Source organism: Lutra lutra, chromosome 15 (assembly GCF_902655055.1).
Source record: "Lutra lutra chromosome 15, mLutLut1.2, whole genome shotgun sequence".
NCBI classification, from domain to species: Eukaryota; Metazoa; Chordata; class Mammalia; order Carnivora; family Mustelidae; genus Lutra; species Lutra lutra.
This window is the reverse complement of record NC_062292.1, coordinates 30,190,917-30,209,598: the sequence shown is the minus strand read 5'-3', so window position 1 is coordinate 30,209,598 and position 18,682 is coordinate 30,190,917. Positions and strand designations below refer to the sequence as shown.

General features: G+C 39.0%; 2 protein-coding genes across 2 annotated transcripts in view; one reads left to right on the top strand and one right to left on the bottom strand.

Annotated features, from left to right (window-relative positions):
* Positions 1-613: 613 nt before the first annotated feature.
* On the bottom strand, positions 614-1,070 carry LOC125086179 (40S ribosomal protein S26). The gene has a single exon (XM_047705360.1). It carries the CDS (start codon positions 1,047-1,049, stop codon positions 702-704), a length of 348 nt encoding a protein of 115 aa, XP_047561316.1. The 5' UTR covers positions 1,050-1,070; the 3' UTR covers positions 614-701.
* A 7,873-nt stretch (positions 1,071-8,943) lies between these two features.
* DNAH14 (dynein axonemal heavy chain 14) overlaps positions 8,944-18,682 on the top strand; it is a 326,637-nt gene continuing 316,898 nt past the window's right edge. The window contains exons 1-2 of the mRNA XM_047705359.1: positions 8,944-9,021; positions 14,669-14,829. Coding sequence (XP_047561315.1) covers positions 8,990-9,021; positions 14,669-14,829 — 193 coding nt within the window. The 5' untranslated portion in view covers positions 8,944-8,989. The remainder of the gene's footprint in view (positions 9,022-14,668; positions 14,830-18,682) is intronic.

The following is an 18,682-nucleotide window of genomic DNA, read 5'->3' as shown; positions in this document are numbered from 1 at the left end:
TGGATAATGTTAGCCTTATAAAATGACCTGGAAGTGTTCTCTCCTCTTTTCTTTTTTGGAAGTTTGAGAAGGATTGGCATTAATTCTTCTTTAAATGTTCGATAAGATTAATCAGTGAAACCATCTTCCTTGTTATTTGTTCACATTTTCTGTTTCTGTTTCCTAATAGGTTTTGTGTTTCAAAGAATTTGTCCATTTTCAACTTGTTGGATTATCAAATTTGTTAGGACATAAATGTTCATAATAATCTCATATGATTCTTGATATTTCTGTAGTATCATCTGTAATGTTTTTCTTTCATTTCCAGTTTTATTTATTTGAATCTCTCTTTTTTTCTTATTTTACTTGTTGGTCGATTTGCTTATATTTTTACGATCCAACTCTTAGTTTATATCTTTCCTATTGTTTTTCTGATCTCTATTTCATTTACTTCTGCTCTAATCTTATTTAATTCCTTCTAATTTGGCTCTTTTTTTTAGTTGTTTAAGGTATACAGTTAGGTTATTAATTTTAGGTCTCTCTTTTTTAAGTTGGTTTCTAATTGCTATAAACTTTCTTTTTAGAACTACTTTTTGTTGCAGCATGATACAGTTTTTGATGTGTTACATTTCCATTTTTTTTTTTTTTTTGAAGTGTAATTGCCATTTATTTATTTTTTTCCTGGAGAACAGCTTTTCTTCAGTCCTTAAGAACTTAGCTCCTTACATGGGCTTTGGTGGAGGTCGTGGGGCAGCACCCGCGGGTCTAAATCGGGGTGGGGGTGTTCGGTCCTTCCGTGCTTCACGAGAGCGATTCCTGACTACCTTGCTGTGAATGGCACAACTCACGCAATAATGTAGCTTCACATAGAGCTTGGGAAGCACATAGGCGTCGAAGACACTAGCTTCGGAAATATCCCTGACAGCGGCGGCCTCTACTATGTTCCGGATAACAAACTTCTTAATGGCCTTGTCCTTGGGCACACAACGAGCGCAGTTGGTGCAGCGAATAGGCTGCACGTGGCCGCGGCCCTTTTTGGCACGACCATTATTCCTCCTTTTCTTGGTCATCTTCGAAGCGGGACCCGAGAAAGCTACATTTCCATTTTTATTTGTTTCAAGATATTTTTGATTTTCCTTTTGATTTCTTCCTAGACATATTGTTTTTTCAGGAACGTGTTGTTTAATTTCTACATTTTTCTGAACTTTTCAGGTTTCCTCCTGTTTTTGATTTCTAGTTTTCATAACATTGTGTTTGGAAAAAACACTTGATCTGATTTAAAGTCTTCTTTAATTTTTAAGACTTGTTTTATGGCCTAACATATGATCTATCCTAGGGAATGTTCTGCATTCACTTGAGAAGAATGTGCACCCTGCTGCTGTTGGATACGTTTTGCATATATCTGTTATGTCCATTTGGTCCAAAGTGTAGTTCAAATCATATATTTCTTTGTTGATTTTCTGCCTGGATGATTTATTCAAGTTGAAATTAGAGTATTAAAGGCTTCTGTTATTATTGCATTGCTATGTATTTCTGCCTTCAGATCTGTTAGTATTTGCTTACTATATTTATGTCCTCTGATGTTGGGCGTATGTATGTTTACTGTTGTTATATCCTCTTGATGCTACAAAGTTACAGTTTTGAACTTAAAGTACATTTCATCTGATACAACTCCCCCTAGTCTTTTTGGTTACTGTTTGCATGAAATATCTTCTTCCATCTCTTTTCTTTGAGCCTATATGTGTTCTGAAAGCTGAAGTGAGTTTCTTGTAGGCAGCATATAGTTAGGCCTTTTTTAACCTTATCAGCTACTCTTTTTGTTGGAAAAGTTGGTACATTTACATGTATAGTATAGTAACTATTTGCAGATAAGGACTTATTATTGCCATCTTGTTAAATGTTTTCTGGCTATTTAAAAAAATTTTTTTTTAAAGATTTTACTTATTTATTTGACACAGAAAGAGAGAGAGAGCACAAGCAGGGAGAGTGGCAGGCAGAGGGAGAGGGAGAAGCAGGCTCCCCACTGAGCAGGGAGCCCAATGCGGGACTTAATCCCAGGACCCTGAGGTCATTACCTGAGCCAAAGGCAGACTCTTAACAGGCTGAGCCACCCAGGCACCCCTTCTAGCTATTTTATAGTTCCTTTATTACTTGTTACCTCTTTGCCATCTTCCTTTGTGATTCGATGATTTTCCAGGGGTGGTATGCTTTGATTCTTTCCTTTGATCTTTTATGCACCTACTATAGGTTAACAAAAGGCTTATGTAAAACCCTTTTTTTAATGCTAGTCTGTTTTAAGCTGAAAACAGCTTAACTTTGATTGCATACGAAATACCTTTTACTCCCCCGCCCCAACATTTTATGGTTTTGATGTCACAGTTTACATCTTTTCATATTCTGTATATATTCATAAATTATTTTAGCTATAGTTATTTTTAATACTTTTATCTTTAAATCATTATACTAGAGTTTAGTGATTTGCATAACACTATTATGGTATTATTCTGAATTCGTCTATATTCCTTACTGGTAAGTTGTAAGTTTTATACTTTCATATGTTTTCATATGACTCACTAGCAGCTTGCATTTCACCTTGAAGAGTTCCCTTTAGCATTTCTTGTAAAGCAGGTCTAATGGAGATGAACCCCTTCAGCTTTTGTTTGAAAAAGTCTTTATCTCTCCCTCATTTCTAAAGGACACTTCTTCTGGGTAAAATATTCTTCATTGGAAGTTTTTTTCTTCCAGTACTTTGACTATACCTTCCCACTCTCTCCTGGTCTGCAAGGTTTGTGTTGAGAAAGCCCTGACTGCCTTATGGGAGTTCCCTTTTACGAGTTGAGTTTCTTTTCTTCTGTGGCTTTTAAAATTCTCTGCTTTTGATTTTTGACAGTTTTAATGCAGTGTATCCCAGCAAAGTCCTCTTTGTGTTGAATCTGTATGGGAACTTACTAGCCTCATACACCTGGATCTCCCACCTTTTTCCTGCTCCATATGTGGAAAATTTTCAGCTATTATTTAGAAAAGCTTTCTGCTTCTCTCTCTCTTCTCCTTCTGGGACTCTACTTGATAGTATCCCACAATTTGCATAGGCTTTCTTTAATCTTTTTAATTCTTCTTCCTTTTATCTCTGATTGGATAATTTTAAATGATCTGTCTTTGAGTTCACAGATTTTTTTTTTTCCAGCCTGATGGAGTCTGCTGTTGATGATAGTGCGTTTTCTTTTCATTGTATTCTTCAGCTACAGAATTGGTTTGGTTTCTTTTTATGATTTCTTTCTCTCTGTTGACCTTTCAGTTTGTTCTCATACTGTTTTCCTGATTTTGTTTAATTGTCTGTGTTCCCTTGTAGCTCACTGAGCTTCCTTAACAAAATTATTTTGAATTCTTTGTCCAGCAATTCACATGTCTCCCATTTCTTTGAGGTCTGTGAGTGGAAGATTACTGTATTCCTTTGGTGGTGTCATGTTTCCTTAATTTTTTGTGTTTCTGTGGTAGCTTTACATTGATGTCTATGCATTTGATGGAGCGGTCATCTCTTCCAGCATTAGGGACTGGTTTTTGTGGTTCAGGGCCTCCTGTGGGTGGATGCAAGGGCACTGCTTAGTGGGGTGTGGCAGTTCTGGCCCTAGGGAAGACTCCACAACATATTTTACATGTAGCCTCTTCAGTGAGGTCAGTATTGGCATAAATTTTAAGGGTTCTCAGTGGCCAAGGCTGCAGGTGTTCACAGTGCCAGTGGGGACTATTAAGGTCTTTTGCTAGTGAAGTCTGCTGGGGACTTCCTGGTCCTTTTCCCTGCTGTGCAGGGTGTTATGGTTGAAGGGATCCATCTTGGCATAGGGTACAGCTACGAGGGCCCTTGTAGTGCTGGGGGCATTGGTGTCTGATATGTGGGCACTTCTGGGGCTCCAGAAGCTCTGGGGTCTGAGGAGCTGGGTATTCCCCAGCAGTGGTGACCCCAGTGCCTGCCACAGAGATGCCTATAGAGCAGCCATGGGGCTCGGGTTTGGAGCAGGGCCATGTGCAGAGCAGCCAAGGAGATGGAGTCTGAAGTGGGCACCCTGGAACCCTGGGACCAAGGTGTATGTGGGGCTGGTGGTGTGGCTGTGCTGCTTCTGGGGGAGGGGCAGCAGAGTCTCCCTCTCTGGTTGTTCCTTGGCTCTGGGCAGTGCTGCCTGTTGCTTGTCTCAGTAGCTGATGCCCTGGTGTCCTCTGGGGAGCAACACAGTGCAGTCCACATGACAGACACTCTTGGATCCTCCACCAATTATATACAAATGAGGTCTGTGTAGTCTGGGCTGTTGTGGGAGCTGCTGAGATGCTCAGTGACAAAGGCTACCAGGGTCCTCCTAGAACATGCCACTGGGAACTATGATGGCAGCCCCTGTGTGACAGACGCTGACAGCCCACCTTCTTCTTGGTTCTTAGCCAGCTGTCTCAGTTTAGCCAGTCTCCCCAGGGATCCTTTCTGTGGAGTTAGTCTCTTTTTTCCCCACTGTGTTGCTGTAGTTCTGAATCAGACTCTTGAGCCCTCCCAGGCTTATTTTTGTTCATGGATACGGTTTGTCCTTTCTGGGGTGGGGGACAAAGAGTGGTATCTCCCACTCCCGTTACCTTGTTGATGTCCAGAGGCCTGCTCTCATCTTTATTTTTTTCTTTCTACTTTCTTTGGATTTACAAAGTTTTGCTTTTTCTAACTTCTTTAAATAGTCTTTCCTTTCTTCTGGTATAAGCATTAAAAGCTTTTATTTGCCTGTACATGCCTCTTGAGATGCATCTCAAAAGTTTTAATATTTAATATCTTAGTATTCTTAATATTTTGAAATTTTCATTATGGTTCTTTCTTTGAACATGAGTTATTTATACAGGTGTTTCTTCATTTCCAGATTTATGGGATTTCACTTTTTATCACTTTATTTCTAATCTGATTGCAATGTGGTCATAGAATTTGGATTGTATGATCATACAGTGTTTGAAAGTTGTTGAGACTTATATTAGGACCCAGTAGGTGGTTAATTTTGAAACTCTGCCATGTGCACTTTAAAATACATGCACTCTCCACTTCTTGAGATGTACATAGTGTATTTGTGAAGTCAGACTTTAAAATTAGGTTATTAAAATCTGTGTCACTACTGGTTTTGTTTGTGTTTTGTTTTGGTGGCAGGGGGGGTTGACCTGATTAACTGAAATGAATTTGTTACAATGTTCTATTATCTGCTATATTTATTTGTTTCTCCTTATGGTTCTGCCAGTTTTTGAATTATGTGTTTGGCATTACATATTTGCAATTATGTACAATTATATACAAACTATGTACATTACATACTTTGAAGTTATGTTGTTAGGTGGAAGGTCAGAACTTTTATTTTCCTGGTGAAATGAACCTTAATCATTATGCCATGAACTTCTTTACGTCTAATGACTACTTCTGCCTTAATATCTATTATTTCTGATAGAAATACAGCTCTAATATCTTTATTTTGCCTAATAGTTGCCCGATATATCTTTTTACTATCCTTTTCTTACATCTTTTTTGTATCCTTTTGTTTTACAGATTTGTCTTTTAAATAGGATATAACTGGATTTTTCCTCCAGTTTTTGTTTGTCTTTTTAGAAAATTTGGTGCATTTGTATTGACTAATTTTTAATATGTTTTGATTTATTTCTACCACCTTATTTTGTGACTACTACAGAAGTTTTAAGATGTATGCTTAGCTTGCCAATGTGTAAATTTAATAATTTTCCATCTTCCTCCAGAAAATACAAATACCTTAGAACAATTTAATTTTAATCATCCCCCTTCTGACCTCTATGCTGTTGTTTGTAGTGTACTCTAGTGCCTTCTCACTTGGAGTCCCACAAGAAATCATTACTCTTTTATTCAGTAAGTGTTTGTCTAGGTTTACACAGATTCGTTACTTCTGCTGATAATTTCTTACATCTTAGACCTGTCATCTCGGGATCCATAGTCCACCTGTTTAAAGTCCTTTATGGTTTATTTTTGTGTGTCTGTTGGTTTTATTTGCCCAAAATGCCTTTATTTTGCCTTCATTTTTGAAATACACTTTTGCCAGGTTTAGAATTCTAAGTTGACAGTTATTTTTCCATAGCACATTGGAGATGTTGTGCCACTCTTAGTTTGTGCGTGTGCATGTGTGTGCATGTGTGTGCATGCGCGCATGCACGTTATCAAGAAGCCCATACTTAGTCTCTTTTTCACTTTAATCTCTCTCTGGATACTGCTTTGATCTCCTCTTTGCCCTTGGCATTCTGTAGTTCCACTGCATTGGAAGGGTGTGTGTGTGTGTGTATACATGTGCATGTGTACACTTATATGTTCATCCTGCTTAGAATTTGCAGGACTCTGAACTTAGATTGGTGTCCAGAAATCTGTCATTATATTCCCCATTTTCTCTCTTCTTTCAGACTTTTGATGTGTATTATGTCAGATTTATCATTCTCTCCTGTCTACTACTTAACCTGTCTTTTCATTTTCTCATTTCTCTTTTTTGATAATTTGTTCAGATCTACCTGAATAAGAATCCAAGTACTGTTTGGGAAATGGATGGAGGGAATAAATATTATGTAGGCAACTTACTAAAGTCAACCAAAACTGTCCTTTTTTTTTTTTTAATGTTTTAAATCCCTGTTTTGTGTGAATATAGAGTTTTGCCTCTGATATTTGGGAAGGTTTGTGCATCATTTTAGTTCTTCTAGACTTAAATCATCATATATATTTCAACCTTTGTGATTTATGCACTTTAGGTGGCATCTGTTGGCTCCACATTGTGAAATGAAGAAAGTAGAACATAATTCATGCAATTCTTTTTATCTGATATCTCATACTCCCTAATGTTTATTGCATATGTTGTAATTGTAGTTTTTTTTTTTACAGGTACCTTTATACTTTTAAATAATATAGCTAAACTTCTATTATTTTATTTATCAAAATTAAGTATCATCTATTGACTTCTGTGTATCTGAGAGGTGAAGCACTTATGTTCCCTATATTCCATTTACCTCCTCTTCTCCCCTCTTGATTGTTTTAATACTGTGTTATTTCTGTGCTATCAAAGTTCTGTTGCGTATCAGAAGTCCTATAGTTGTTTTGACCTACTTCTATACTTAAATGGATTTAATGCTCTTCCTATTATTTTCTTCATTGCCATCTTTTTTCTTCATCACTGTGAGGGTGGAATTTATTACCATGTACATTTTATAAGTAGGGTTCATGGATATCTTTACTGCATTTTGCATGTGTGGAAATATTTGTTAGCTTCATAGTTAGATGAAAACTTGGCTCTGTAGAAACTTCTTTGGCCACTCTTTTCTCCTGAGGAAATGTTCAGGCATTTGAGTGTTGCTGTGAAGAAGTGTGAGGTTAACTTGATTTTTTCGCTTGTCTCATAGGAAAAAAGAATAATTCATTTGATTTTTTATACTATTTGATTAATAGTGAGATCAAACTTCTCTTTTTTGGGGGGGGATGTTTTGTGGTGTGCTGTTAGCATGCAAATACAAGCTACTCCAGAGTTAAAGTAGATGTTGCAATTGACATGTACAGTCTCATAGGGGCTGACATATGATGGTCCATGGGTCAGATCTGGGCTGCGACCTGTTTTTCTAGGTCTGCAAGATAAGAATGGTTTTTATAAAGGAATAATGGCAAGCAATTTGATGATGGATAACATTAACCTTGAATCCCAATATGTAACATGTTACCCTTCTCAAAAGAACTCTGTGTTCTTCATTGATAGGAACATTTAAGTAGGAATATTTTTAAAAATTGTATTCAACTATTTTCATATTGAATTTCATCAATAAAACATTTGTGGAAATCCATTTTCTCTCGCTGTATGAATAATGTGTAATATGTTTGATTTTTGTCCTTTGGTCCATAGGCCTAAAATATTTACTCTTTGGCCTTTTTTTAGAATAATTCTGCTGACCTCCACTCTGTTGTAAGTCCAGAATGAGTTTGATTCAGGGTTGCTTTTGAATGTAGGGGGAATGTTCCTTGGATCTGAACCTTGTCTCAAGTGTGGGCCCCAGAGTTGTAGCCTTCTGTTCCTGGCTGTAGTAAATAATCCTTCTGTGGCCATTTTTTATGCTCTTTGGATCTGATCGGGACCCTTTCTACACCCTGAGTCTCACCACCAGATAGACCAGTCCTGCATTGATAGTGTAGTTGTTGGCTTCATTTCTGATGTGGAAATTTCTATCATTTCTATTCCAGTAAGAACTCCTCTTGCCTCTGGCCCATTTCAGTCTGTCATATTTGATTTGTCTGATGCTATTGACTTGACAATTAAAGCTTTTTCTACCCTACATTGATTCTAGGCTACATCTTGGCTTCTTTAGTTAGAGTATAGTTCCATGCCTGTGCAGTGCATTTTCTTTATTTGGAGGCTAGAGTTCCCTCAGAAATCAGAAAGAGAACTCTTCTTTTTCATATTTCAAAACACACTCCCTTCTGTTCTGTGTGAAGAATGCTAGTAGCATATGGATGTGGACTTTTAGTACTTAGTGAATGGTGAAATATGTTTAACACCTTAGGCCACCAGTTCCATTGACTTCCCTACGTTCTTTCTGATGATTTTCCTTGAGGAGAGGATCTTAAAACTTAGCATTCTCTTCAATATAGAATTTAAGGTAAATTAGAATTGTATGTACATGAACCCATCAATTAAGAAAGAAAACCTTGCCTTAGAGATGGAGGTAGACAGTATGGAGGCTGCCCCTGGGAAGGGTAACTAGCATAGTGAAGGGTCTGGGAATCACCATATATGGTGGAAACACTTGAAGGTGATGGAGATATTCAATTAAGCCTAGTGGGAACTTGAGAACCAACTTTTTTGCAGTTTTGAAACCGACAGTCACAGCTGTGAAAGCATCTTTTATGTTTAAAAAGTAATGTGAACATATTTCTTACAGCCTGTTACCTCATAGTTCTGTCTAGGAAAAAAATACCAAAAATATACCAGTTGATTTGACAACAATAAATCAAGACATGGACAAGGAGAAAAGCAACACAAAAGAAAGGTAAGATAAAATCTAATAAAATTAAAATTTCAACAACATGTGGTAATAGTGGTAAGTCATTCTGACAATGAAGAATGGACAGTGTCTTATGAGGAATGGATGAGGGTGCCGGAGTTTAGCAAACCTTAGGGAGAGGTTCCTGATAAGATAGGCAGATTAACATCGGCTCCTTCCCCCAGACCAGTCTTGGATATACCAAAAAGATGAGAAGGAAGTTGCTGGAAATGAGAAGTTAACCAACAGCTGGGAAGATCCCAGGAGGGCCAAAGGTGGTTAGGTGTGGGCAGATGGAGAAGAGGTCAGAGAGATTCATATGCTTGCTTCCTTTTTCACATTCCTCTTGGTGGGCCAGTGTCCACTCAGGAAGAGTATAATGGAGTGAGGAAGTGCTTGAAGAAACTTGACTTCTATTAAGTCTGATGGGTTGAACTTATGCTCTTACTGCTCTCCTTCCTGAAATCCCACCAAATGATCAAAAAGAATAAATCCACAAGAGAAGGCAAGAAGAGACATAAAGCACAAAAGACAAAAGAGCGGCCAGTGTCTTTTTGGAAGCTCAGAAATGGAAGGACAAGTGATCACTAATTTTGCAGAGCGAACGGTACAAACCTAAGGTGGCAGGGGTAAAGCCCAGAGGTAGCGGCTTCTTGCCTGCTGCCCCTACACCCCCCCCCCCCACCCTCCTGGAAGGATACTCTCCAGGTGGCAGCAGCAGCAAAAGCAGTAACCTGGAAGTTCACAGAAGCAGTGCTTAGAGCGCAGATCCCTTTCCTTAACCTCTCTCAGCCAAGAGAGTATTCCTTCCTTCATTCCAGCAGAAGACATCCAGGATGCAGGGACACCAGACGCCGTGAGAGTATGGCACCCATTATCGTACCCAAATCATAGGGGACCTTAGTATTCTTCCTCTGCTAGTCTTCTAGGAAGCTCGCGGCCAAAATCTAAGCACGTTGTGCCCTGGGAAACTGGCCAGCCTCTAGGAAAGCCAGTTGGGAAAACCTCAACTAAGCATTACCCCGCAGTGAAATCTGGCAGTTGGCAGATTCCTGTCAGTGCATGAAGAGTGGTCTCATTGCTACCTCAGTGATGATTCTTAAATACGAACAGATGACCCATGATCATTTGAGGAAAGCTTATAGCTTGAGGGAAACTCAAATCACAGAAACCTGGAGAAAATAGACCCTACAGGGAGAAGAAATGTTCAGTAACAACCAGCACAGGTCTATCCTGGATTGTCAGGTGACCGAAGAAAATAGCTTTAAGAGAATAAAAAATAGGGGACATTTGGAGAAAAAAAAATAGCTTTTGGAAATTAAATATATAATAGCAGAAATGGAGATAGAATAGGTGAAAGATAAAGCTGATGAAGTTCTCCGCAAGGGAAAAGGGAAAGGTATAGAAGGTATGAGAGTAAAGATAAGAAAAGGTTTATGTTAGGAGACAAAAATAAGATAGAAATAAATTCCCAAAATGCCTGTAATAACAGTAAATGCAAATGGGCTAGACTTTGATTATTGGTTTTTTAAAAAATGTCAGACTGGATTAAATGCATGTGGAAACATCTTGGGAAGCAAAAGGGTACCAACAGATGAAAGAAAAAAGATGCTTCCATATTATCTTCTGGGTCATAGGGAACAATTACAAGACTTCACCATTTGAGACCATAAAACTTGTTTGTAAACAAATTCTCAAGACATCTCAATAGATCACATACTCCTTGATCACTGTAGACATCAGTTACAAGAGATTAACTAGGAAAACCACTCTGTGGTTTGGAAATGAAACATGATGTTTGACAAACAAACTTTTCTGAAAGACTCCCCCACCCGCACCCAGGAGGAAACAAAGTAGAACTAAGTCTAGAAAAGCAAGAAACAGAGAAGAGAGGTAGTTGCTGAACCTGGCCCACTAATCCTATCACACTTAGAGGTGGTGTGGTGGTGCCTATTCTATTGTGTGGAGAGTTTATAGTCCTATAGCTTACATTAGTAAGATAGGCTGAAAAATTAATGAGGTAATGATCCATTCTAAGAAGTTAAAGGGAGAAATTGAACAGAATAAGCCAAAAGAAAATCGAGGGAAGAAGATAAACAGTATCAAAAACTAAGAAAATAGAAATCAAAGAGAGAGAAAAATCAGGAAAAGCAACAGCTGTCAATCACATTGGCAGATCTTTGACAGACCAGAGCAGGAAAAAGAGAGTCACCCATGGACGGTTAGGCTGTGACATTGCACAGCTCAACACCGCTTAGCATGTGCTCTCTTCGTATGTGCAGGGGGGCGGGGCAGTGGGTCTGGTGAGCACTACTCAGGAGGCCAGAATGGGAGACCCTCAGAGCAGAGCCATCTGCAGTTAAAGAGATAAGAAAATTAACTCTTTCATGGCAATTAGTCTGAAACAAAATGTAGAAGTTTTAAGAAAAGTATGAACAAAATAGGCTCAATAAGTAATAGGCAAGGGGAACTTTTCTGTTTTTATTTAAATTCTAGTTAGTTAGCATACAGTGTACAATATAGTGGTTCAGCACCTCCATGGGACACAGTGCTCATCAAGACAGGTGCTTCATCCCTATCACCTGTTCTGCCCAGCCCCCCCCAACCCCCACCCCTCTGGTACCATCAGTGTTAAGAGTCTGTTTCTTGATTTGGCTCTCTCTCATTTTTGCTCCCCTTTGCTCATTTGATTTATTTCTTAAATTCCACATATGAGTGAAATCATATGGTATTTGTTTTTCTCTGACTTATTTTGCTTAGCACAGTACTCTCTGGTTCCAGCCACATCATTGCAAATGGCAAGATTTCATTCCTTTTCATCCACTAAAATTGTCGAGTTTGTAGTTATGAATCATGACCACCTCCCCAACTCCCCACCACCACCACCACACATACTAGGCTCAGGCAGATTTCCAGAGTTTTTGAGTTTCTACCAGGTTTATAAGTTCTAAAAGAAACTCAAGAAATGGAGAATTCCAATCTTATACAGAGAAAAAGAGAAAATAGTCCCTAAATCATGCATGCACATGGAGGGCGGGGCAAAAGGAGGCAGAAAGGGAAGAGGCTGAGAGGGAAACTTAAGCAGACCCTGTGCTGAGCTCGGAGCTGAGGTGGGGCTCGATCTCATGGCCTTGAGGACACAGCCTGAGCGGAAACCAAGAGTCAGGACGCCCAACCCACTGTGCCACCCAGCACCCCTGTTTAAATCAGTTTCATTCACATTCTTAGAAGCAGAAAACCCGAAATAAAATGCTAACCTGCAGGTTATATAGTAGCATATTAAATTGGATGATACACCAAGATCGGATTGAGCAGCTTGTCTAAAAACTGCGAGGTTAGTTTAACATTGGAAAATGCATCAAAATCAATTACCATTAATAGATTAAAGGAAGAAAGTATTTGATAAAATGCATTATCTCTTCATGATAAAAAAAAAACCCTTAGCAAACTACATGATGAAAGGCATTTACCAAAAACCTGAAGCAAATATTTTTATTTATTTATTTATTTTTACATTCTGAAGCAAATTTTTTTTTAAAGATTTTATTTATTTATTTGACAGAGAGAGATCATAAGTGGTCAGAGAGGCAGGCAGAGAGAGAGACGGGGAAGCAGACTCCCTGCTGAGCAGAGATGAGGGGCTCGATCCCAGGGCCCTGAGATCATGACCTGAGCCAAAGGCCCCTTATAATTAAGTGAATTTAATTTAGCAAGACTTCTAGATTAAAATCAGTGTAAGTGAATTTCATTCCTATAGTCCAGCAGTAGATTGAAAATTTAATTTTAACCATCACTACCATTTGTAATAGTAATAAAAAATCCAGTACCTAGGAAAAAGCATCAGTATGATCTTTGTAGAGAGATTACAAAATTTAATTGAGAATGCAACAAAATTTATATGGAAAAGCAAAAGGCCAAAGATATGTAAGCACTCTTTAAGAAAAAGAAATTTGAAGGCATGAACTTATAGCTATGACAACTCTAGTAATTAAAGCAGTGGGACAGAAAAACGAGGATAGACAAAAATAAAGAACCAGGGGTAGATAATTGTATACATTTGGAGTGATGCAGACTTGTATATAATTTTATATCTGGAGTTACAGTCAGGGAAGAAAAGGTAGGGGTGTTAGTAATGTGTGGTGACAATTGCATATCCTTATGGGGTGGGGGTGGGGAGAATTGGATCTGCTCCTCACATCATAGCCCAGACTCAAGGATGAAGTGTAAGACTTGCAAAAGGCAAAACTTTTAAACTATTTGGTAAAAGTGAAAAAGAGTTTTGTTAATATTGGAGTAAGGACAGATTTCTTAAAAGTAAACACAAATTGGAGATGCAAAGATAGATAAATTAGGTTATATTAAAGTAAGAATTTAGATTTATGAAGACTTCATCAAGAATATGAAAAGTTGAGTCCAAACCAGAAGAGATTTTCAGTACATGTAAAATGACAAAAGATTACTATATAAAATGTGAAAAGAACTCCTAAACATTGTTGAGAAAATAGTATATAATTCATTATTAAAAAAAGAAAGGATGTGGATTAGACATTTCAGTGAAGAGGAAACTGTTCAAGGTGTTTATAAACCAAAAGGGACTCAGAGCGCTCCAGGGAGAAGGGTTTAAGAATACCTGATACCAGTCTCCACGAGCAAGTGCGAAGAAGTTGCCTCTGTCTTTGAAGAGAAAGTTCGCCTCCTTATTCATGTGATTACATATTTTCGTTTAATACACCAGTGGGGAGTTTTGCCCACCGAGCGGCGCGTGAGGCTCTTCGGAACCCTGCATTTCCTCCACCTTGCAAAAACGTGCTCTGCTACGTAAGTCAGCTGTAGGCACTGATTGTGGATTCTGCTCTTATGGAAAGGGTTTTTTTTTTTTTTAACATTTACAAATAGGCAGTTAGCTAATGTATCATGAAAAGGTTTTGGTTTTAGTCTTGGTAAGGGTTGTTGTTGGTGTTGGTTTTATAAGGAAAGGTAATATGTGAGTATAGAACTTCAAAAACTATTTTGACCTCACACTGCTGCTAATCGGTTTACATTTCTTCCTTCTTTTAAGTTAGATGACGATTCTTAAGTCCTTTCCAGCCATGACAATATCAGACCTCTTTTACATTTATCTAGACTCTCCTTGTTTCAGATATGCTTTCTATATTTTTTAATTATTTATTTATTTACTTTTAAAAATGTCTTAACTTTTAAGTAGGCTCTGCACCCAGCATGGAGCCCAGGGCGGTCCTTGAACTCACAACCCTGATCAAGACCTGACCTCAGATCGAGAGTCATTCGCTTAACTCAATAAGTCCGCCCAGGTGCCCTCAGAGCTACTTTTTAAAAAGCGTATCAAAAATTGTTTGAAAGGGGTGCCTGGGTGGCTCAGTGGAAGTGTCTGCCTTCAGCTCAGGTCATGATCCTGGAGTCCTGGGATTGAGTCCCACATCGGGCTCCCTGCTCGGCGGGGAGCCTACTTCTCCGTCTCCCTCTAGTGCTCCCCCCCCTGCTTGTGTTCTTTCTCTCTCTCAAATAAATAAATAAAATCTTTAAAAACATTGTTTGAAAGGATAGATACTGTATTGTAAAGTACAGTGTAAAGATTTAAACTTAAGTCCTAGAGGCTGTTGACCACAGCATCTTACTTTCTTTGTCATACTAGGCTTCAGAAACAAGAAGAGCAAGAATATGAAGATGTCACACCATCAGAATACCAACCAGCTAAAGCAGCAGAAAAAGAAACCTCGAAATACCAAACACTCAGAACACTTTCTGCCCTGAAGTCAGAGGAAACCGAACTCTATCAAGATTACTACTATCCAGGCAAGCCAATCTATGTTTTCTTTTATGAACATGGAAGGAAGTTGTCATTGCATTAACTTAAAAAACCAATGCAGTGAGCTGCATTGCGATACTAATCTACTTTCAAAGTACGAGTTGGTGCTTTATCGATTTCGTTAACCAGGACTGTCGGTGAGATCTTCCGATACAGAGCTTGTCTCTTAAAGGACCATAATCTAAATACTGGTCATCACTATAAAATAACAACAGTGGTATTGTTCCCACTGCCAAGAATATCTGACATTTCTGGAGCAACTTAGAGTTGCCATCACTCTTCTTTGCATGTCATCTTTTTCGGGGTTTGTGTGAGGTGAGGACCCTAAAGTTGGGTCACGTTCCCTGAAGGCCCCGGTGCCTTCTGGCTGGTCTGTGACCTCTGTGTGCTTATCTGTCAGGGCCCTGCTCCTCCTCCCCATGCTCCTGCTGTTTGTCATCCTTCCCTCCACCTGTCCCAACTGCACCATCAGCAGAGTATGTAAAGCAGTTTTTCACCACACTTCCTTTTTTATCCAGCTCTTTCCTTTCCTCGCTTTTCTGAAGGTTGGTCTTTGGTCTCCTTCCATGGCCCCCTTCTCCCTCCAGCAGCCTATTAGCAGCGTCCTTAACCCCTCCCACTTCTCTCCTCTGCTCCTGGGTTGGCAGAACTGCAACTCTAATCAGCAGAATTGTCAATTTTGCCTGCCTCCACCCCGTACAGTAAGCCTTTTTGCAGAAAACTGTCACACTCCTGTGGGTTTGTTCTTCGCGAATCGTGGTCTCCAGCAGTGGTTGGGGGGCGGGGGTGCTCAACACTGCCTGGGGCCCTTTTATGCCTCCGTTCAGCTTTGCCTCTCATTATTCACCGCATCTCTTTACACTGTCACAGTTTAACCATAAGCCTCTCCTCCTCGATTATGCTTCCTACTTTAAAAAAATAATAATAAAAATAGAAGGAATCAAAGGGAAACCTGTAACCTGCAGCTCCCCAGCCCCATTTCTGTATTTGTCTCACTTCTGGAGCTCCTTTTCTGCCACATGCTCAGGAATGTGGGGTCGTCTTCCATTCTAACAGCTCTTTGTCAGTGCACAAACCTACTGCAGGCTTACCTGTCTCGAATAAACCAACTCAGGAGCCCCTTCCTTCCTTTCTTTCCCCTTGACTTTGAGGAAACTATCTCTTGGCTTTCTTTGTACTTTTCTGTCTCCTCTCTTTTGGTCTCTTTCATGGATCTTTATTCCTCTGACCTTTAAATATTGTTGCTTTTCAGGTGTTTTGGGTTCTGCCAAAATTAGTGTTCTCTCTGTGGACTAGACTACAGCTTGATGATTTTAAATAGCAATAATTTCTTCTTATATTTCTTATTAAGTATATACCCAGAGCATGTAGGTACTTCCTGTAATTGTCTTTAGTCTGTGTCTGAACATGGGTATGTTTGATTTTCTGAAGGAGCCTAAGAACTTTGGCATGTGTTGGGCGAGACTCTTTTCTCTGACGGATTAAAACAGAGGGAGTGCCTGGACCTTCTAGTTAAGTGTTTGCAGGCCTGACGTAGCTTCCTTTCCAGCAAAGTGGAAAGTAGAAGTCCTCTGACCCTTCTGTTACTTACCTCAGTAAAGAGGGGCAGAAATGCAAGGCTGGATAGGAATATAAGGCTGGATAGGAATACAAGGGCCAGGCGGAGCAACGGCTCATTGGCTTTGTTAAGGATCAGGGCGTTATACCGTGAAGATAAAAGCCACAGGAAGGCTTTACACAAAGAGTTAACATGATCAGATTTCTGCTTTGCAGAGATCACTCTGGCTATAGATTAAGAATAGATTGGAAGATGGGGCACCTGGGTGCCTCAGTGGGTTAATGCATCTGCCTTCAGCTCAGGTCATGGTCCCAGGGTCGTAGGATCAAGTACCGCATGGCTCTTCTCCCTCTCTCTCTGCCACTCCTGCTTGTGCATGCTCTCTCTCAAATAAAATCTTAAACACACAAATACACAACCAAGAGCCAGAGAAAAAAAATCAAAGGAGAAATTTTTAAAAATGCCTGAGACAAATGAAAATGGAGATACAGCATACCAGAACTTAAAGGATACAGCAAAGCAATTAGAAGAGAGAATTTCATAGCATCACACATCTATTTTGATAAATGAGAAAAATTTCAGTTGAGGAAGTAGAAAAAGAACAAACAAAGCCAATGGTTAGTAGAAGGAAAGAAAGAACAGAGATCAGGGGTGCCTGCGTGGCTCAGTGGGTTAAGCCTCTGCCTTTGGCTCAGGTCATGATCTCAGGATCCTGGGATCAAGCCCTGCATCAGGCTCTCTGCCCAGCAGGGAGCCTGCTTCCCCTCACCTCTCTCTGCCTACTTGTGATCTCTCTCTCTCTGTGTCAAATAAATAAATAAAGTCTTAAAAAAAAAAGAATAGATTAGAGCAAAAATAAAAGAAATTGAGACTAAAAAGACAACAGAAAAGATCAATGTCACTAAAAGATGGTTCTTTGAAAAGATAAAGTTACAGACGTTTAGCAAGAATCTCACCTACACACACACACACACACACACATACACACACACACACAGACTTAAATGAAAGAGGAGATGGTATAGCAGATACCATGGTACAAAGAGACACTATGAACAATTATGCACCAACAAATTGGATAACCCAGCATAAATATATAAATTCCTAGAAATGTACAACCTACCAAGACTGTCATGAGGAATTAGAAAATTTGAACAGACTAATTAGTATTAAGAATTTGAATTGGTAATCAAAAACCTCCCAATAAACAAGTCTAGATCAGTTGGCTTCAATGGTGAATTCTACCAAACATTCAAAGAAGAGTTAATACTAATCCTTTTCAAATTCTTCCCCAAAATAAGAAAACACTTCCAAACTCAGTTTACAAGGTCAGTATTACCCTGATATCAAAACCAGACAAAGATGCCGCAGGAAAAGGAGATTACAGGTCAACATCCCTGATGAACATGCAGAAATTCTCAGTAAAATATTAGCAAACCAAATTCAGCAATACGTTAAAAGCATGAAGCTCCTAAGAGAAAACATTGGTGGAAACATCCTGGATATTTGTCTTGGCCATGATCTGTTTTTGCATTTGACACTAAAAGCAAAGGCAACAAAAGCAAATATAAACAAGTGGGACTACATCAAACCAAAAAAATTCCGCACAGTGAAGGAAAACACCAAAATGAAAAGGCTATGAAATGGAAGAAGAATATTTGCAAATTATGTATCTAATAAGGAGTTCATATCCAAAATACATAAAGAACTTCTACAACTCAATAGCCAAAAAACCAAAACTCCAATTAAAAATGGGCAGAGGACCCGAATAGACTTTTTTCCAAAGACATGCAGACAGCCAACAGGTAATTATCAGGGGAATGCAAATCAAAACCACAATGAGCTATAACCTCACACCTGTTAGGATGGCTAGTATCAAAAGAGAAGAGATAGCTTGTGTTGGGGACAGTGTGGAGAATAGGGAACCCTCATGCTCTTTTGGTGAGAATGTAAGTTGAGGCAGCCACTGCAGAAAATAGTATGGAGGCTCCTCAAGGCTTAGAAATACCATATGATCCTGTAATTGCATTTCTTCATATTTATTTAAAAGAAATGAAAACACCCAACTCAGAAAGATGCATTACATCCCCATGTTCATTGCTACATTATTTACAAGACACAGAAATAAACTATTGATGGATGAAGAAGCTGCGATACGTATATACAGTGGAAGATTATTCAGCCGTAAGAAAATGAAATCGTTGCCATTTGTGACAAACAGATGGATGTTGACAGCACTGTGCCAAGTGAAACAAGTCATCAAAAGACAAATACAATATGAT